Source organism: Belonocnema kinseyi, chromosome 2, assembly GCF_010883055.1.
Source record: "Belonocnema kinseyi isolate 2016_QV_RU_SX_M_011 chromosome 2, B_treatae_v1, whole genome shotgun sequence".
Lineage (NCBI taxonomy): Eukaryota > Metazoa > Arthropoda > Insecta > Hymenoptera > Cynipidae > Belonocnema > Belonocnema kinseyi.
The window spans coordinates 161407696-161428286 of record NC_046658.1 but is presented as its reverse complement, the minus strand read 5'-3'; the positions used below and the strand labels follow the sequence as shown (position 1 = coordinate 161428286).

General features: G+C 26.0%; 1 protein-coding gene across 5 annotated transcripts in view; it reads right to left on the bottom strand.

Annotated features, from left to right (window-relative positions):
- Window positions 1-900: 900 nt before the first annotated feature.
- Window positions 901-20591, bottom strand: part of LOC117167791 — a 42524-nt gene continuing 22833 nt past the window's right edge. For 3 of the 5 annotated variants that reach the window (XM_033352977.1, XM_033352979.1, XM_033352978.1), the window contains 6 exons: window positions 20288-20403; window positions 19989-20197; window positions 14733-14844; window positions 14480-14662; window positions 4726-4968; window positions 984-1102 (listed from right to left, as the gene is read on the bottom strand). In XM_033352977.1, the coding sequence (XP_033208868.1) occupies window positions 1022-1102; window positions 4726-4968; window positions 14480-14662; window positions 14733-14844; window positions 19989-20197; window positions 20288-20403 (944 nt within the window). In that variant the 3' untranslated portion in view covers window positions 984-1021. Of the gene's footprint in view, window positions 1103-4725; window positions 4969-14479; window positions 14663-14732; window positions 14845-19988; window positions 20198-20287; window positions 20404-20591 lie in introns of all 5 variants that reach the window. The other 2 variants (XM_033352980.1, XM_033352981.1) reach the window with 2 other exon arrangements.

Here is a 20591-nt window from a genome sequence, read left to right as displayed (position 1 = left end):
AGTAATTTCATATTAAAACTTTCCAAATTGGACAATTTTAATTTCAAGGTGTTTTCAAGTTGAAAAATTCATAAAAATATTAAAAATATTTCCTTTTTTAAAATTAAAAAAATTTAAATATGCAATTTACAGATTTTTCCTCATTTTTCGATAATTTATCTTTAAAAAAAATAATAAAATTTGAAAGCGAATATGAAAATTAAATTTGTTGGAATTTTTTAAAAATATTTTAGTTTTAAAAATTAAAGAAGGTTGAGAATTTTTATTTTGTAATTTTTTCATTTTTTGGTAATTTAACTTTAAAAAAATAATATTTTAAAGTGATTTAGAAAATTTAACTTCAAAAATTTAATAATGTGAAAAAGAACTTTTTAATATTTGAAATTTGTTTTGAAATATTATTAATATTTCAGTTTTAAAAATTAAAACGGTTGAATTTTGTGATTTTTAATTTGTGTATTTTTTATAGTTTTACATGATAAAAGAAAAAAAGTTTGAAAGCGATTAAGAAAATTTAACTTCAAAAATTGAATAATTTTTAATTAAAATGTTTTTAAACAAAAGCGTTCAAAATTGAATAATTTAAAAAAGAAAGCTTTAAAATATGCACTATTTTAAACTGAAAATCTTCAAAAATGAGTAATGTCACATTAAAATTCCAAATTGGAAAATTTTAATTTGGAGGCTAACTTCCTTAAAATATTAAAAAATATTTTAGTTTTGAATCATAAAAGTTTTAGAAATTTGTAACTCATTTTTTCATTTTTTTTTGTGATTTAATTTAAAAAGATTAAATTGGATAATTTTAATTTGAAGGTGTGTTAAAATAATTTTATCGACTCGATTAGTGAGATTAGATGCTTTTTTTTTATTCACATTGCCGCTATCACATGACGGTCGTGTAGAAAATTTTATTTCTATTTCTATTTTTCAATATTTTCTAGATTAATTTGATTAATTCTTCATCTTCTTCTTCTTGCAACTAAGTGAGCAGATTTGCATTTTCTAGCAAAAATTTTGATTAGTGGCAATAATTGCATCGAGGGTGACACTTTACTCCATTTTCACCACACTTGCAACCACCGGATGTGTCTCCTTTTCCCTGAAAATAAAAATAAAAATTCGGCGAGTCACTGTCGTACTAGAATTTAGTTCATCAAATAAAAAAAGTATTTAAGTAGACCAGAAGTCCAAGAGAAAAAATCCGTTTCTTAAATAAAGTTTTCAACTAAATTAAAATTAGAGTTGATCAGATCTTTTGTATAAAAAAATTCATAATTTTATTTTATAATAATTTTGGTCGCTCAAGTTTAGAAAAAAAAACTATTTAAATTCAAGATGGCCGCTGGGGCTGGAAAATCGGGAATTTTATAAATTTTTAGGAACAAAAATCTGTCCAACTTTGATTTGAACCGGTTTTTAAATCATATATTTGCAATTAAAGACTTTTATTACATTTTGAATATTAATTTAGTATTTCTATTTAATTAAAAAAGACAACAATTTAAACATCAAAATAATTCCATTTTGGAAAATTAAAAATCGTTGAAATTTTCCTTTTAAAGTTTTCTTTATTTATCGGTTATGTAACTTTGAAATAATAAAATTTAAGTAATTACGAAAATTTAACTTATAAAATTGAATAGTTTTAAAACTTAGTAATTTCAGATTAACATTTTCAAAATTGGACAATTTTAATTACAAGTTGAAAAATTCATTAAAATAAATAATAAAAATGTTTAGAAATAAAAGCATTAAAATTGAATAATTTAGAAAAAAAAGCTTAAAATTTTAACGATTTTAACATGAAAATCTTCAAAAATGCGTAATATGCGATTAAAACTTTAAAATAATAAAGTTTGAAAGTGATTAAAAAAATGTAATTTAAAAAATTGAAAGTGGACAATTTTCAATTAAAGGCGACTTAAAGTTGGAAAAAAAATATTAAAAATATTGCAAATATTTCAGTTTTAAAAATGAAAAATGGTTGGATTTTTTTTTTTTTTGTAATTTTGCATAAAAATTAAAGTAAAATTTGAAGGTGATTAAGAAAATTTATCCTCGAAAATTGAATAATTATAATATATATTATAATAAAAATATAATTCTAATAAAAATAAAAATAATAATATAATAATAAATTGACTTTAAAATAAAAGCGTTCAAAGGGGAATAATTTAAAGAAAATTTAAGATTTGAACAATTATAAACTAAAAATTTTTGAAAATGAGTAATTTTGGAATAAAACTTTTTAAATTAGAAATTTTAATTGGAAGGAATTTAATATTTTCATGATTTTAAAAAGAAAACCTTTAAAAACTTTTAAAAAATTAAGAATTTAAATGATAAAAAAAATTAAAACTTTTCAGGTTGGACAATTTTTATTTGAAGGTGTTCTTTAAAGTTGAGTTTTTTCAATATTGCAAATATTTTAGTTTAAAAAATTAAAAATTGTTGAAATTTGTGATTTAAAATTGTGCTTTAAAATTTGAAAGTGATTAACAAAATTTAATTTGCAAAAATTTTAAGTGGAAAATTTTTAATCAAAGGCTTTTTAAAATTGAAAAAAATATTACAAATATTTTAGTTTTGAAAATTAAAAATGGTTCAAATTTGTATTTTGAAGTTTAAAAAAATAATTTGATGGTAATTCAACTTTTAAAAAAATTTGAAAGTGAATACGAAAATTTACCTTTGAAAATTGAGTAATTTGTATTAAAATTTTTTGAAATAAAAGCGATCAAAATTGAATAATTTAGAAAAGAAAGTTTTTTGCTAATTTAACTTAATATATTCAAATTTTAAAATAATTAAGAAAATCTAATTTTAAAAATTCATTTCAAATTGTAAAATTTTAATTGGAAGGCATTTTAAAGTTAAGAAACTCATATAAATGTTTCAATTATTTTCGCATTTTTCGATAATATATCTTTAAAATAATAAAGTTTGAATGGGAATTCGAAAATTTAAATTTAAACTGAAAATATTAAAAAACTTTTAAAAAATTAAAACTTTCCAAGTTGGAAATTTTTTATTTGAAAGTGTTCTAAAGTTGATTTTTTTGATATTACAAATATTTTAATTTAAAAAATTAAAAATGGTTGAAATTTGTGATTTGTAATTTTGTAATTCTTCGGTAATTTTATATAAAAAAGGGTAAAATTTGAAAGCTATGAAGAAAATTTAACTTAAAAAATGGAATAATTTCTAATTGAAATGTTTTCATATAAAAACTTTCAAATTTGAATAATTTGGAATAGAAAGCTTTAACAATTTGAAAGTGATTAAAAAACCTTAATTTGAAAAATTGAAAGTAGCCAATTTTAAATTAAAGTCGTTTTAAAGTTGAAAAAAATCTTTAGAATATGACAGATATTTCATTTTTTGAAAATTAAAAATGGTTCAAATTTGTATTTTGAAGTTTTTAAAAATAATTTTATGGTAATTTCACTTTTTTTTAAATTTGAAAGTGAATAAGAAAATTTACTTTTAAAAATGGAGTAATTTGTAATTAAAATGTTTTGAAATAAAAGCGTTCGGAAGGGAATAATTTGAAGCTTTAAATTTTGAACAATTTCAAACTGAAAATTTTCGAAAATGGGTAATTTTATATTAAAAGTTTCCAAATTGGGCAATAATTTTAATTTGAAGGTGGTATAAAATTGCAAAATTCTGAATATAATTTAAATTCAATTAAATTTAATTAATCTAATTAAATTTGGGAAGTCTGAAAAATCCCGAAAAATAAAATTCCCGAATTAGAAAATTCGCGAATAATAAAATTTGCCGAAAAATAAAAAACCGATATGGAAAATTTCCAAATAATTAAATACACGAATAATAAAATTACCGAATTGGAAAATTCCCGAATAATAAAATTCTCGACAGAAAATGGCCGATTTATAAAATATCCAAATTTTTACAATTATAATTTTTTATAAATATATTTTATTGATTACGAATTAAACAATAAGACATTAGTTTCAAAAATTATTTTTATAATTAAAAATTTCGAAGCTTATTTCTTGAATTTAAAATAGCGATAATTTTTGTATCGCCTTCCTTATTTTTGAAAAAATGCGCTTGGAACAAAATTCTCGTTAAATTTTCTACGTACCTTGTAACGTTTTTCAAACAGACTCGAAATATAAAAATTTTAAATTTTATATTTGCGAACGCTTTTTGTATTTTTTCAAATACTGTGAACATTAAAAAAACAGGCGTTAAGTAGAAATATTTTATTTAAAATTATTGCTATTTTTAAATCAAAAAATAAGTTTCGAAATTTTAAATGTTTTAAAATACTTTTTGAAACTAATATCTTATTTTTGTATTTGTAATAATTAAATATATTTATAAAATATTCTAATTGTTAAAACTCGGGAATTTTACAATTCAGATATTTTATAAATCGCCAATTTTCTGTCGGGAATTTTCCAATTCGGAAATTTTACAATTCTGAAATTTTATTATTCCAGAATTGTATTATTCGGGAATTTTCCAATTCGGTATTTTTATTTTTCGGTAATTTTATTATTCGTGTATTTTATTATTTGGAAATTTTCCAAATGGGTATTATTATTTTTCGGCAATATTATTATTCGCGAATTAATTTTATTAATTATATAATTTAATATAATTTAAATTAAATTTAATTAAATTTGTTTAATTCTGCGTAATAATAATAATTGGTGAATTTTGTTTGGAAAAATTGTGTTGACTTACGGCGGGCCCCCAACGAGGACCTTTTGTGACCCAACAGATTTCTGTTTTGCACATTGTGCATCTGAGCCAATCACAGCCCCATTTTTTCATTAGAACGACGGCACATGTCGGACAAGGAAGAGCTTCGCCTCTGTCCACCATTTCTGCCAACATCTCAGCTGTTCTTTTCGACTCTTGAGCCGTTTCCTTCGAGAGCCTCAGTTCTTCCTGATACTGGCGACAGTTCTTGCCCACGTGTATCACCTGAGACGATCAAAAAGTCCATTTACAAATTCATTTTATTTTTCCAGCACCTTAGGTCAATTAATTGAACCAAAAAGGACGATTTTTCAACAAAATAGTTGAATTTTCTACCAATAACATTATTTTTTTTTTTACTAAAAAGAAAAATTAAAAAAAAAAATCCAGTTTTAACCAGGAAGAATAATTTTCAACGAAAAAGACGACTTTTCAATAAATGACATAAATTTTCAAATTAAAAGTTTCAACAGTGGATAAGATGCTAATCCAAATTATATTTGAATTATTTATTTCTTTTTTCTTGTTTGAACATATTTAACTGAATAGTTAAATTTTTAACACAGAAGATTAATTTTCTACCAAAAAAGGTAAGTTTTCAACCTAATACATAAAGGTTTGACCAAATAGTTAAATTTTTAAGCAAGAATATTAATTTCTTCAAAAAAAAGGAGAAATTTCGAACAAAATAGTTTAGTTCTCATCCAAAACCGATTGTTTATTCACCGAGCAGTTCCATTTTTAACCAAAAAGAATTATTTTTCACCAGAAGACGAATTATCTACAAGATACATAAATTTTTGGACAAGAAGATTTTCTTTTTTTTACCCAAATGACATACTTTTAACAAAAAGCAGACATTTTTTACTTAATAGGTAAATTTTCAACCAGGAAGAATAATTTTCTACGAAATTTGAATTATTCTAAGTTTATATTTTTTTTTGTTTTCGAATATATACAACGGAATAGTTAAATTTTCTACATAGAAGATTAATTTTTTACCAAAAAGAAAAAGAAAAAAAGAATTTTTAACTAAATACATACGTATTTAAGAAAAGAAGATGAATTTTCTACCAAAAAAAAATAAATTTTCAACCTAATACATAAATTGTTAATCAAATAGTTGAATTTTTGATCATGTAGATTAATTTAAAAAAAAGGACGAACTTTTAACAAAATAGATGAGTTTTTAACCAAAACAGATTATTTGCCTTACAAACAGTTTCATTTTTAACCGAAAAAATTAATTTTTTACCAGAGATGACGAATTAAAAAAATATATATCAATTGTTAACTAAATAGTTCAATTTTTGATCAAAACTATTAATTTTCTACGAAAATGACGAATTTTCAACAATTTTAAACTAAATAGTTTGAACAATGGATGCGATGCTAGTACAAATTTTATTTAAGTTGTTTTTAGTTTATGTTTTTTCTCGATTTTAAATATATTTAACTGAAATTAATTTTCTAAAAAAAAAAAACGAATTTTTAACAAAATACGAACATATTTATTGAAAGAAGATGAATTTTCTACCAAAAAAGGTAAGTTTTCAACCTAACACATAAATTTTTTTACCAAATAGTTGAATTTTTAAGCAAGGATATTAATTTTCTCCAAAAAAAGGACGAATTTTCAACAAAATAGTTGAATTCGCAACCAAAATATGCTAATTCAAATTTTATGTGGATTATTTTTAGTTTATGTTTTTTTTTCGATTTTAAATATATTTAACTGAGATTAATTTTCTACAAAAAAAAACCAAAACAAAGAAACGAATTTTTAACAAAATACAAAAATCTTTATTGAAAGAAGATGAATTTTCTACCAAAAAGGTAAATTTTCAAAGTAATACATAATTTGTTAATCAAATAGTTGAATTTTTAATCAAGAATATTAATTTTTCAAAAAAACAAAAAAAATTGAAAGAAACTTTTAATGAAATAGTTGAATTTTCAACCAAAACAGATTATTTGCCTTACAAACAGTTTCAATTTTAACCGAAAAAATTAATTTTTTACCAGAGATGACAAATTAAAAATATATATATATATATATCAATTGTTAACTAAATAGTTCAATTTTTAATCAAAAATATTAATTTTCTACGAAAATGACGAATTTTTAACAAATTACATAAATTTCAAACTAAGTAGTTTGAATAATGGATGCGATGCTAGTCCAAATTTTATTTGAATTATTTGTAGTTTATGTTCTATTTCGATTTTATATATATTTAACTGAGGTTAATTTTTTACAAAAAAAAACAAACGATTTTTTAACAAAATACATACGTTTTTATCAAAGAAGATGGATTTTCTACAAAAAAGATAAATTTTCGACCTAATACATACATTTTTTACCAAATAGTTGAATTTTTAAGCAAGGATATTATTTTTTTTTTTAAAAAGACGAATTTTCAAAAAAATAGTTGAATTCGCAACCAAAACATGCTAATTCAAATTTTATGTGAATTATTTTTAGTTTATTTTTTTTTCGATTTTAAATATATTTAACTGAGATTAATTTTGTACAAAAAAAAACAACAAAAAAAACGAATTTTTAACAAAATACATACATTTTTATTAAAAGAAGATGAATTTTCTACAAAAAAGGTAAATTTTCAACCTAATACATAAATTTTTTTACCAAATAGTTGAATTTTTAAGCAAGGATATTTTTCCAAAAAAAGGACGAACTTTTAACAAAATAGTTGAATTTTCAACCAAAAAACATTATTTGCCTAACAAACAGTTTCATTTTTAACCGAAAAAAGTAATTTTTTACCAGAGATGAATTAAAAAAATATATATCAATTGTCAACTAAATAGTTCAATTTTTAACTAAAAATATTAATTTTCTACGAAAATGACAAATTTTGAACAAATTACATAAATTTTAAACTAAATAGTTTGAATAATGGATGCGATGCTAGTCGAAATTTTATTTGAATTATTTGTAGTTTATGTTTTTTTTTTATTTTAAATATATTTAACTGAGATTAATTTTCTACAAAAAAAAAACAAAAAAAGAAACGAATTTTCAACATAATACAAAAATCTTTATTGAAAGAAGATGAATTTTCTACCAAAAAGGTAAATTTTCAACGTAATACATAAATTGTTAATCAAATAGTTGAATTTTTAATCAAAAATATTAATTTTCTACGAAAATGACGAATTTTCAACAAATTACATAAATTTTAAACTAAATAGCTTGAATAATGGAGGCGATGCTAGTCCAAATTTTAGTTGAATTATTTTTAGTTTATGTTTTTCTTCGATTTTAAATATATTTAACTGAGATTAATTTTTTAGAAAAAAAATTTTTTTAACCAAATACATTTTTATTAAAAGAAGATGAATTTCCTGCAAAAAGGGTAAATTTTCAACCTAATACATACATTTTTTACCAAGTATTTGAATTTTTAAGCAAGGATATTAATTTTCTCCAAAGAAAGGACGAATTTTCAACACAATAGTTGAATTCGCAACCAAAACATGCTAATTCAAATTTTATGTGAATTATTTTTAGTTTATAATTTTTTCGATTTTAAATATATTTAACTGAGATTAATTTTCTACAAAAAAACAAAAAAAAAACCAAAAAAAAAGAAACGAATTTTTAACAAAATACCCACATTTTTATTAAAAGAAGATGAGTTTTCTACAAGAAAGGTAAATTTTCAATCTAATACATAGATTTTTTTATCAAATAGTTGAATTTTTAATCAAGAATCTTAATTTTTTCAAAAAAAATTTGAGAAACTTTTAATAAAATAGTTGAATTTTTAACCAAAACAGATTATTTGCCTAACAAACAGTTTCATTTTTAACCGAAAAAATTAATTTTTTACCAGAGATGACGAATTAAAAATATATATATATATATATATATATATATATATCAATTGTTAACTAAATAGTTCAATTTTTAATCAAAAATATTAATTTTCTACGAAAATGACGAATTTTTAACAAATTACATAAATTTTAAACTAAATAGTTTGAATAATGGATGCGATGCTAGTCCAAATTTTAGTTGAATTATTTTTAGTTTGTGTTTTTTTTCGATTTTAAACATATTTAACAGAGATTAATTTTCTACAAAAAAATTAAAAAAAAACGAATTTTTAACAAAATACATACATTTTTATTAAAAGAAGATGAATTTTCTACAAAAGAGGTAAATTTTCAACCTGATACATAAATTTTTTACCAAATGGTTGAATTTTTAAGCAAGGATATTAATTTTTCCAAAAAAAGGACGAACTTATAACAAAATAGTTAAATTCTCAACCAGAACATGCTAATTCAAATTTTATGTGAATTGCTTTTAGTTCATGTTTTTTTTTTCGTTTTTGAACATATTCGAATGAATAATTAAATTTTCAACACAGGAAATTAATTTTCTACAAAAAATAAGAGGAACAAAAAAAAACTAATTTTTAACAAATTTTTAACAAAATACAAACATCTTTATCAAAAGAAGATAAATTTTCTACCAAAAAAGGTAAATTTTCAACCTAATACATAAATGTTTGATCAAATAGTTAAATTTTTAAGCAAGAATATTAATTTTTTTAAAAAAAAGGAGAAACTTCGAACAAAATAGTTTAGTTCTCACCAAAAACAGATTGTTTATTCACGAATCAGTTCCATTTTTAACCAAAAAGAATTATTTTTCACCAGAAGACGAATTATCTACAAGATACATAAATTTTCTAACAAGAAGATTTTTTTTTTTTACCCGAAAGACATATTTTTAACAAAATACATATATTTTCAACTAAATAGTTTAATTTTCAAGCAAGAAGAATAGGTTTCTCCGAAAAAGATGAATTTTCAACTCAAAAGTTTGAACAATGGATAAAATTCTAATTCAAATTTTATTTGAATTATTTTTAGTTTATATTTTTTTTTCTTTTTTTGACATTCTCAACTGAATAGTTAAATTTTTAACAGAGAAGATTAATTTTCTACAAAAAAAAATGAATGTTTAACAAAATACATACATTTTTATTAAAAGAAATAATTGAATTTTCTACCAATAATATATATTTTTTTACCAAAAAGACAACTGAAAAAAAATCAATTTTGAACTAAATAAGTTCAATTTTTAACCAGGAAGATTAATTTTCTCTGAAAAGGACGAATTTTCAACAAATTACATAAATTTTCAACTCAGTTGTTTGACTAGTGGATAAGATGCTAATCCAAATTTTATTTGAATTATTTTTTTTTCGTTTTTGAACATATTTAACTAAACAATTACATTTTCAACACAGAAGATTAATTTTATACAAAAACAAACAAGCGAATTTTCAGCAAAATGCATTCAAACAAATAGATTCTTTCCTAACCAAAGCGAAATTTTTTGTAACAAAATAAATTTATAATAAGATAAGATTGATTTTATACTAGAAACGATACATTTTTAACGTAACACATAAATTCTTAACCAAATAGTTTAATTTTTAAGCAAGAATATATATTTTTTTTTTCAAAAAAGGAGGAGTTTCGGACAAAATAGTTGAATTCTCATCCAAAATAGATTATTTTTCCACCAGAAACAAATTCATTTTTACCCGAAAAAATTATTTTTTTTTAGAAGAGAAGACGAATAAAAAAATATAGATCAAGTTTTAACTAAATAGTTCAATTTTTAACCAAAATATTAATTTTCTATGAAAATGACGAATTTTCAACAAATTACATAAATTTTGAACTCAATAGTTTGAACAATGAACGCGATGCGATGCTAGTCCAAATTTTATTTGAATTATTTTTAGTTTATGTTTTTTTTTTCGATTTTAAATATATTTAACTGAGATTATTTTTCTACAAAAAAAAAACAAAAAAAAAAAAAGAATTTTTAACAAAATACATACATGTTTATTAAAAGAAGATGAATTTTCTACAAAAAAGATAAATTTTCAACCTAATACATGCATTTTTTACCAAATAGTTGAATTTTTAAGCAAGAATATTAATTTTTTACAAAAAAAGAGGAATTTCTAAAAAAAAACATTTAAATTTCTAATGATAACAGATTATTTGTCCACAAAACAGTTTAATTTTTAACAAAAAAGATTAATTTGGTAGCAGAAAAAATACATTTTCAACAAAGTACATAAATTGTGAAAAAAACAGTTAAATTTTCAAGCAGGAATGTTAATTTTTGCAAAAAGGAGGAATACTGAAAAAAGTTGATATCTTAACAGTAACATAAATTTTTCATTAACCAGTTCCATTCTTAATTAAAAAATTAACTTTCTAAGATGAAGATTATTATTTTTTTAACAAAAAAGCATTTTTTTAACATAATAGATAAATTTGTAACTAAATGGTTCAATTTTCAACAAAAAAGATTACTTTTGTAGCAGGAAAATTTTTTTTTTAATAAAGTACATAAATTGTTTTAAAAAAACAAAATTTTTACCCAAATAGTTTGAATTTTCTACCAAGAAGATGATTTTTTTTACCCAAAAAGAGGAATTTCGAACAAACTAGTTGAATTCTCAAAAAAAACTTTAATTAATTTTCTAATAAGATTTTGTTTTTACTAAAAAGACAAATTTTTAACAAAATACATAAATTTGAGACTAAATAGTTCAATTTTCGAGCAAGAATATATATATTTTTTTCCCAAAAAAATAATAATTTCCTACAAAACAGTTAAATCCTCAAACAAAACAGATTATTTGTCTAACAAACAGTTTCATTTTTAACCGAAAAAATGAATTTTTCTCCCAGAGATGACGAATTTTCGACAAAATACAGACATTTTTAACCAGATAGTTGTATTTTCTACCAATGATATTATTTTTTCACCAAAAAGATAAATTAAAAAAAATATCAATTTTTAACCCAAAAGATAAACGAATGTTTTATTTGATAAAAAGGAGGAATTTCGAACAAAACAATTAAATTCTCAACAATAAGAGATTAAGTGTCAACCCAGAAGTTCTATCTTTACCAAAATGATTAAATTTCTATCAGAAAAATAAAACTTTCGACAAAATACATCAATTGTTAACTAAATAGTTGAATGTTCTACTAAGAAGATTATTTGTTTGACCAAAAAGACAAATTTTCAACAAAAAACATAAATTTTTAACTAAATTATTAATTTACGATTATTATTTCCACCAAATTTTATATTAATCAATATTAAAATTAAATATGTTATTATTTCTACCAAATAGCTGAATCATCAACCAAAATAGTGTATCTGTTCACCAAGCAGTTCCATTTTTAATTAAATAGTTTAATTTTTAAACTGAAAATGCTAAATTTTAAACCAAAAATGGAATATTAAAATTTTTATTTAGGGCAGTTATTTTGCAAAGGAAGAAGAATTTTGTACAAAAAAAAGTTAAATTTTCTACTGAATTGTGGAATCTTTATGTTAATTTTATGTTAAAAGTTTGATTTTCTACTAAATTGCGAAATTTTTAAACCGAAAATAATAATTTTTTACAAAATAATTAAAATTTGTACGAAATACATTTTTTTATTCAAGAAAGAAAGAAATGTCAATCAAATTGATACATTTTCAAGCCAAAAAGTCGAATTTTCTACCTAACAGTAGAATTTTTAACCCGAAAATATGAAATTTCAATAACAAATAAAAATGATGAGTTTTGAAAAAATTAGTTAAACTTTCAACTAAGGAGTTGAATTTTCAACCAAAAAAGAACTATTTTTAACCAGACAATTGAATTTTCAACCGAAACAATTAATTTTCTACCAAAAAAGACGTTGTTTCAAACAAAGTACATGAATTCTCAAAGAAATAGTTGAATGTTCAACTAAAAAAGATCAATTATGAACCAAATAATTGAATTTTGAACTAAAGAAGGTCAGATTTGCACCAAGAATGAAATAGTTAATTTTTCACTTTCAAAAAAATATTTACATTTTGAAACAAGGTGATTAATTTTCAACCAAGAAATCAAAATTTCTGAATTTATTAAAGAAATACATCCCTGGAGAAGAATTCGCATTACTTTATCGTCAAATATCAAGAAAAAGGTTTAGTTTACTTATTTTTCAATTTATTATACTCACAGGTATACAAGGAAATGAGGGGATAAAAGTATTGGGAAGTAAGGGGAAATGAGGAGAGGGGGAATAGAAAAAATGAGGGGTTAGGAAGTACAGGATGTGGTGGCACATCAAAGAAGAGGAAATGAGGGGTTAGGAAGTAGGGAAAAGTGAGGGCACATTAAAAAAAGGGGAGGGCACATCAGAAAAGGGGAAATGAGGGGTTAGGAAGAAAATGAAGTGAGGACATACTAAAAAAGGGGAAATGAGGGGTTAGGAAGTAGGAGAAGTGAGGACACATAAAAAAGGGGCAAATGATGGTTTACGAAAACATGGGAAGTGAGGGCACATTAAAAAAGAGAAAGTGAAGTGTAAGGAAGTGGGAGAAGTAAAAGAACATCAGAAAAGGGAAAATCAGGTGTTAGGAAGTCGGAGAATTCAGGGTGCACCAGACAGGGGAATGAGGGGATAGGAAGTAGGGGAAACGAGAGCACATCAGAAAAGGGGGAATGAGGGGTTAGGAAGTAGGAAAAGTGAGGCCACATAATAAAAGGCGAAATAAGGGTTTAGGAAGTAGGAAAAGTGAGGGCACATCAGAAAAAGGAAAATGAGGGGTTAGAAAGTAGGTAAAGTAGGGAAGTGAGGCCACGTCATAAAAGGGGAAATCAGGGGTCAGGAAGTAGGAGAAGTGAGGGCATATCAGAAAAGAGGAAATGGGGCGTTAGAAAGTAGGAAAGTGAGACCACACCATACAAGGCGAAATGAGCGGATTAGGATGTAGGCGAAGTGAGGGCACATCAGAAAAGGGGAAATCAGGGTTTACGGTGTAGGAGAAGTGAGGGCACATTAAAAAGGGGGAAATGAGGTGTTAGGAAGTGGGGGAAGTAAGTACGCATCAGAAACGAGAAAAAAGGTGTTAAGTCGGAGAAGTGAGGGCGCACCAGAAAAGGGAAAGGAGGCGTTAGGAAGTGGGAGAAGTGAAGGCACATCAGAAAAGGGAAAATGGGGGGTTAGGAGGTAGGCGAAGCGAGGGCACGTTAAAAAAAGGGAAAATGAGGTGTTAGGAAGTGGAAAAAGTGACGGCACATCAGAAAAGGAGAAATAAGGGGTTATAAGGTAGGGGAATTGAGGTCACATGAGTAGGTAAATGAGGAGTAAGGAAACAGGTGAAGTAAGGGAGGGGAGGAAATAAGGGAAGGGAAGAAGGTGAAATAAGAGGTGAGGATGGAGCGGAATTGAGGGTAAATGAGGAGTTAGAAAGTGAGGAAGGGGAGGAAGTTAAAGAAATGAGGGAAAGGAAAGTAGAAGTAATAAGGGGGTAGGAAGTAAGCGGAGTGAGGGGAAGCTAGGAGTTAGGAAGCAGGGAAAGTGTGGGAGGGGAGGAAATAAGGAAAAGGCGGGGAGGGAAGTAGGGAAAATGGGGGTGCAGGAAGCATGCCATATTAGGAGAGGGGAAAGAGAAGTTAGGCAGCAGGGTAATGGGGGAGTGGAAGTATGGAATAGAGGGGAAATTAGGGTTTGGGGAGCAAGGGAAAATGAGGGGTAACGAGAAGAGGATAAATGAAGGTGCAAGGAAGTGAGGGAGGGTGTCGACGTCGCCACTTTGACTAATTTTTTCAAGTGCATCAGTTTGTGGTCACCCTGGCGTTTTGGACTGTGAAGTTTGCATACAAATATATGAAATTACCTGACATGTTAGACAGTTGTTCTGATGACACACCGGACAAAGAAAGTTGTTGACGTTATCATCATAAATGCACCATCCAAAACAGTCTGGAGTCTTGCAATGAAATGCCGCATTCCCAGCTGCGTTTTCTGCCTGGGCGATGGACTTTGCGAGGTGCTGCTGATAAACTTTTGGCGCCACGAGCTGCACGCGAGCGTTGTATAGTTCAGTAATTTTTGCATCGTATTCAGGAATCTCGATCTGGCCGACTTACCGCCTTAATTTCGCGTTCTTGCAGCTTCGCTTCGCAGGTGTACTCCGAGTCTGTATATGGACACTTCACTTCTGCTTCCTCACAGTACAGGATGGTATTTGCTATGCAGGGCCTACAAAAAAGTGCCTTTATTCTTTAATTTGGGACTCTGAATAACTGACAAAACTATTTTCGAGTTCATCCATGGCCATCCACAAATTACGTAGGACGATTTAGGGGTAAATCAGCTAAAATTACTGTACAGGAACCTCGGGGGATGTATAGGATGTATAGGTACCTGCGCTTCAATTAACTTCGCCAAGAAACCTGTACAGGAACCTATACTCGATCATCCAAAGGTTCCTTTGTCAGTGTAGGTTCTATTGGAGGAACACGTACCGTTTCCTTCGCCAAATTCCTGCACATGAACCTCAGAGGAACCTGGTCATGTTTCTGGACATGAACTTGCTAAAGAGCCTGTGCAGACAATCTTGCCGGGTTTTATACAGGAATTTGGCCAAGGAAAATGTGCATGATCCTGCAAAGAAACCTGTATCCAAGATAACCTTTGAATATTGCTGAGAAGGTTCATTCACATAATGAATTGAATGTGGGTTGATGTACAGGTACTTGCTTAGGATCCTGTACGTGAACCTGCATTAAGACTAATACGCGAGGAATAATAAGTTCAGTCTTCGAAGGAATAAAAGGTAAGGAACTTGATACGTGTAAGCGACACAAGTTTTTGTGATGGCTTTCCCTAAAGTACCTATACACGTTTCTACTTGGCAAAGGAACCTGTGCAGGGACCTATACTCGATCATTCAAAGGTTTCTTTGTCGGTGTAGGTTCCATTGGAGTATCATGTACCGTTTCTTTCACCAAAATCCTGTACAGACCTTTAAAAGTTCAACTTCCGATTTTTGGTGGTCAATCCCCACATCCTTCAACTTGTTTTTTTTTTCAGAAAAAGAAAATCATTTCTTTTTTTCTTTTTTTTTTTTTTAGTTAAACAATGCCCCGGTTTTTAAAAAAAGTGGAAAAAGTAAGTGTTATAAACTTTTTATTAATTTTAATCCAGTAATAATTTCCATCCAATAATTGTTTTATTTTGACCCCTCCAATACCCTTTTAGTGTACCCGGAAAATTCATCAAAAAATTAAATATAGCAGTTTTTTTATCAAATTCATGCTAAGGAAGGTATTTTTCAGATTTTTTTCAGCATGAGTTATTTTTAATCGATAAGTGACAAGTTTACTATTATGTTTTGAATAATTTGAAATTCTTTAAACAATTATTAATTATTAAAATAATTTTTCCCTCCTATAAGTCGTGAAAAGTTGTTATTTTTCGGGATACAAATGATATCAAGTTGATGATCGTCAAGAGTAGTACTTCTTGTTTAACACATTTGATAATTATTTGAGCAATTTTTATTTGTTTAAACAATTTTTTCCCTTAAAATTGCAAGAAGTTATTATTTCCTGGAATTAATGCCACAATTAACGAATGTTGAGAGTAATATAATTTCAAGGATATTTAGTAATTATTCTAACAAACAATTTCAGAAAATAATAATTTTTCAAACTTAACAGTGGAAAAAATGGTGTTAACAAATAAAAATTGTTTACATAATTATCAAATATTCTTAAAAAATCTATTCCTTTCAAGATTCGTGTTTCGTTTCATAAATTGCAGAAAATAATAGCACTGTACGGTTTTACGAAGAAAAAATTTAAAAAAAAAATTAAAATTGTTTAAATAATGATCAAATTTGTTGAATAAGACTCTTGAAAATCATCAATTTTATACAGTTTATATCCCAAAAAATAATAACTTTTCAAGACTTAAAAAAGCAAGACATTATTTAAGTAAGTAATAATTTGTTAAACATTTTTAAATTATTTAAAAAATACTTGGAAACCTTCACTTATCGATTACAAAAATATTAATTGTTAAAAAATTCCTAAAAATACCGGTTTTAGCATGAATTTGATAGAAAACTGCTGTTTTGCATTTTTTGGGAATTTTCCAGGGACCTTGAAAGGGTTATTTCCTTGAAAGGAAATGGTCAAAATTAGAAAATATTGTGTGGAAATTATTCCTGGAAAATTCCTTAAGAGTTCACAAAAAGTGTATAACAAGAACTTTTTTCCCTTTTAATCGAAAACCACGATTTCCCCATTTAAAAACCCATGATAATTTTAGAAGTCTAGGGGTACGGTTTAACGTTAAAAAAATTACGGTAATGTTTAATAATTTTACTTAATTTAACAAACGAGCTTTTTATTTTTATAAATGAGTTTTAAACTTCCCTAGTGGACCGTTCCCTTTACGCAGTCCGCTGGGGCATATTTGTAGCCTTTTTTCACAATTTCACATAGAGTTCAACACTCCTTTTATCTTTTCACACATTTATATTTATTTGTATTTATTCATGTGTTAAAAAATTAAGAATTAAAAACGGTGTGCAGCAACCGAATGCAAAATATTGTACGCCGAGTTGTCGCACACAGGTCTTAATTCTTAATTTTTTAACGCATGAATAAATACAATTTAATAAATACAAATACATAGAAAGATAAATGGAGTTTCAAATTTTGTTTGAAATTGTCAATAAATTTTAAAAAGGATATATATATTATCTAGCGGCTGCAGTGAACATTAGGGAATTATTATTTGATCTATTCCTAATAATTGTTTAAAAAGAGTTTTGTGTATTATATTTTCAACAAATTCATTCAAATTGAAAAATAAATTTTCAACGAAAACCTTAATAGTTAATTTCTTAAATGAAAAAGATGTTAATTTAAACACAAAAATAGCTGAATTCAACCAAAATATTTATTTTTAAAGCTTAAAAAGACGAATTTTCTAACAAAAAATTAAATTACGTTTTTAACAAAAAAGATCAAATACAATACATAATTTTTTACCAAATAGTTGAATTTTTAACTAAATCAAATAAATATTCAGCCAAAAATGGAATAGTTACATTTCCAGTTAAACAAATTTATTTCCGATCCGAAAAAACTAATTTTCAACAAAAAAGATTAATTTCCAACCAAAGAGATGATTTTGAAACCAGTAGAGATTGTTCGGTCTGAAAGGGAAAAAAAGTTCAAACCGAAGATATGAATTTTCAACAAATGCGTTAATTTTCAATCAAATAGTTGAATTTTTTGCCAAAATTGTTGAGTTAAAATTTTTTTTACGAAAGCATAAAATTTTCTACCAAATAATACAATTTCTCACTAAAAATATGAGTTTTTGACTCAGATGTATAATTTTTTTCTCTAGCAGGCGAATTTTTCAACCAAAACGATTAATTTGTTACCAAAAAAAGAGAAATTGAAAAAAACATGAACTTTCAAATAAATTTTTAAATTTCCACTAAACAAAAAATTAACTTTTAACCAAGAAGACTCATTTTCACCATAACGCATGATCATGAATTTTCACCTGAAAATTTTAAATTCATATCCAGAAGTGGAATAGTTAAAATTGATGTTAAAAAATTGAATTTTACCAAAAAGACGAATTTTTAACAAAATAGTTAAATTCTAATTAAAAGATTAGTTTTTAAGGGGAGGTTCTACACTTCAAGTTTCAAAAAATCTTTTTTTTTGCATTTTTTGAATTTGTATGTATCTAAAAATATGCCACTAAAAGGATTTTGCCGAAAACGTATTCTTTCCCGCCTTTTTGGGACCTCCAAAATACCCATCTTCGTCCTTCTCATGCGTCTTGGTGCGACGCGGTCGAACTGTCGCATTTCCAGGAACAGATTTTTTAGCAGGCGTGTTATTTAGTCTATTTCTGGCATGTTTTTAATGTGTGTAAATGTGTATGTGTGCCTTTGTTTACCATACGAAATTCCCCAGTGGGAAAAAAATTTGGCGACGTCTTTACGACATCGTTACGACATCTTTACGACAATTTTACGACATCCTATGTCCATGTCGTTTCGGTGGCTTTGTGATATCGTGAAGACATCGCCAGATCATACGACTCATTTACGATATCGTAAAGATACCTTAACGAAATGGATATAGGACTTCGTAAAGTTGTCGTAAAGATGTCGTAATGATGTGGTAAATACGTCGCCAAATTTTGTGCCCAATGGGTCATTGACTAGTTTAGTGTCGAATCGATTGTCGAGCCGAAAACATCTGAATCTTTAAACGCGATTTCCCAAAGTAACCTTTTTCGAGCTGGATGGTATGCCTTTTACTAGAAATTTTGATCCAATGGACTCAATTTTTTTTTATTTGTTCAGTAAACATGCTTCTCTGATTGGCCGAGCACGATTTTCAAAATTTAAATTTAAAAAATTTTTACAGCCCCCAATAAGTCAAAAAATTTGGTGAAATTTCAAACTTTTAATTAAATATTACATTATTTAAACAAATTTGATGTAGAAAAAAATTCGCTTCGGCCGAGCATAGCCAATACAGGCCTCAATAAAAATATATTTCATTTTTTTTATTTCATTTAACCCAACTGGTCGATGTGATACCACAATGACACCCATGTTGTTTTTGGTAGCGACAAGTTCAAAGACGTTTCAAGGTCGCGGAATGCACGTTTTAAAATTTTCAAAAATACAGATTCAAAGTGAAAGAATGTATCTTTAAATACAAAAAAGTTTGTGTTGATATCTTTAGTAGATCCTTTGCAATACATTTCCGAAAAGTAGGCCCGATTTTCCCGCTGAAGTGTAAAACCTACCCGTAATAAAAAAAATGAAATACCAAAAGAAATAAATTTTTAATAAAGAAAATTTTTTTAGCCAGTAAAAGAAATCATCCGAAATGTTCAATTTTTAACCAAAAAGAAAGAATCTTTAAAACAAATTTGTTGAATTTTCAATAAAATAATAAAATTTTAAACTAAAAAAATAGAATCGTAGACTTTTCAACCAAAAATAATTGACTTTCGAATAAATATACTTAGATTTTCTTCTAAGGTTCTATTAAATCATAAATTTAAAATTTATAGATTATAGAACAATAATTTAAATAAACATTGTATTTCTTTTTTATTACTTACAAAACATTTTGGTTGAGAATGCAGGAAATTTTGCTTAGAAAATGAATTAGAGGAGGGTGATTTGAAAATTTCAGAGAAACTCTTTACGTAATTTGTGGACGACTTCTTACAATTGTTATAAGTTAAACTTATTCTGGAAAAATCAAGTTAGTCCAGTTACTAAAAGAAACTCATTTTCCATTAAAGAAAATCTCGTATATTACAACGTTTTGTTTATAGAAAACCTGCAAAATGCGTGCAGACAATCCCTTAACGTGATTCCTTCCTTTGCTCCGTATGTTACGAAACATATGGGACATTCAATTGGTTCTGAATTAGGCACAACATCAAAATTTTCCAAAGAAATTAATTCTTCATAGCGTTCCAATTTAATTGCCTCAGTAGTTTGCCCTTTTTCTTCAACCTGTTTTAAGGGGTTTACATTTTCCTTATCCTTTAGAAAAAATTGTAGTTATTAAATTAATTAAAAATTCGTATAAAAATTCACTGTGAATATATTATTTATTATTAAATTTCACCATACCTCAAGAGGCACTTTAGTAATTTCTGGTACCAAATTGATTTCTTGAATGTTTGCTTTTTCGATTTCTTTAACAGGGTTGATCTTTTCGGCCTGAACCACATCATCTTGATTCAAATCTGTTAAATATATATTATTATATAAATAATCCAGATAAATTGTCGAGGAAGAGTTCAGAATAGAAATTTAACGTTGCTTATTATTATTTCCTATTTGAACAGGAGGGATTCAAGAAACTTGCAAAAGTTATGCAATTTTGGACATTCCACGACTCGTCCACACAGCTGCTTCAGGACGAGATCATACG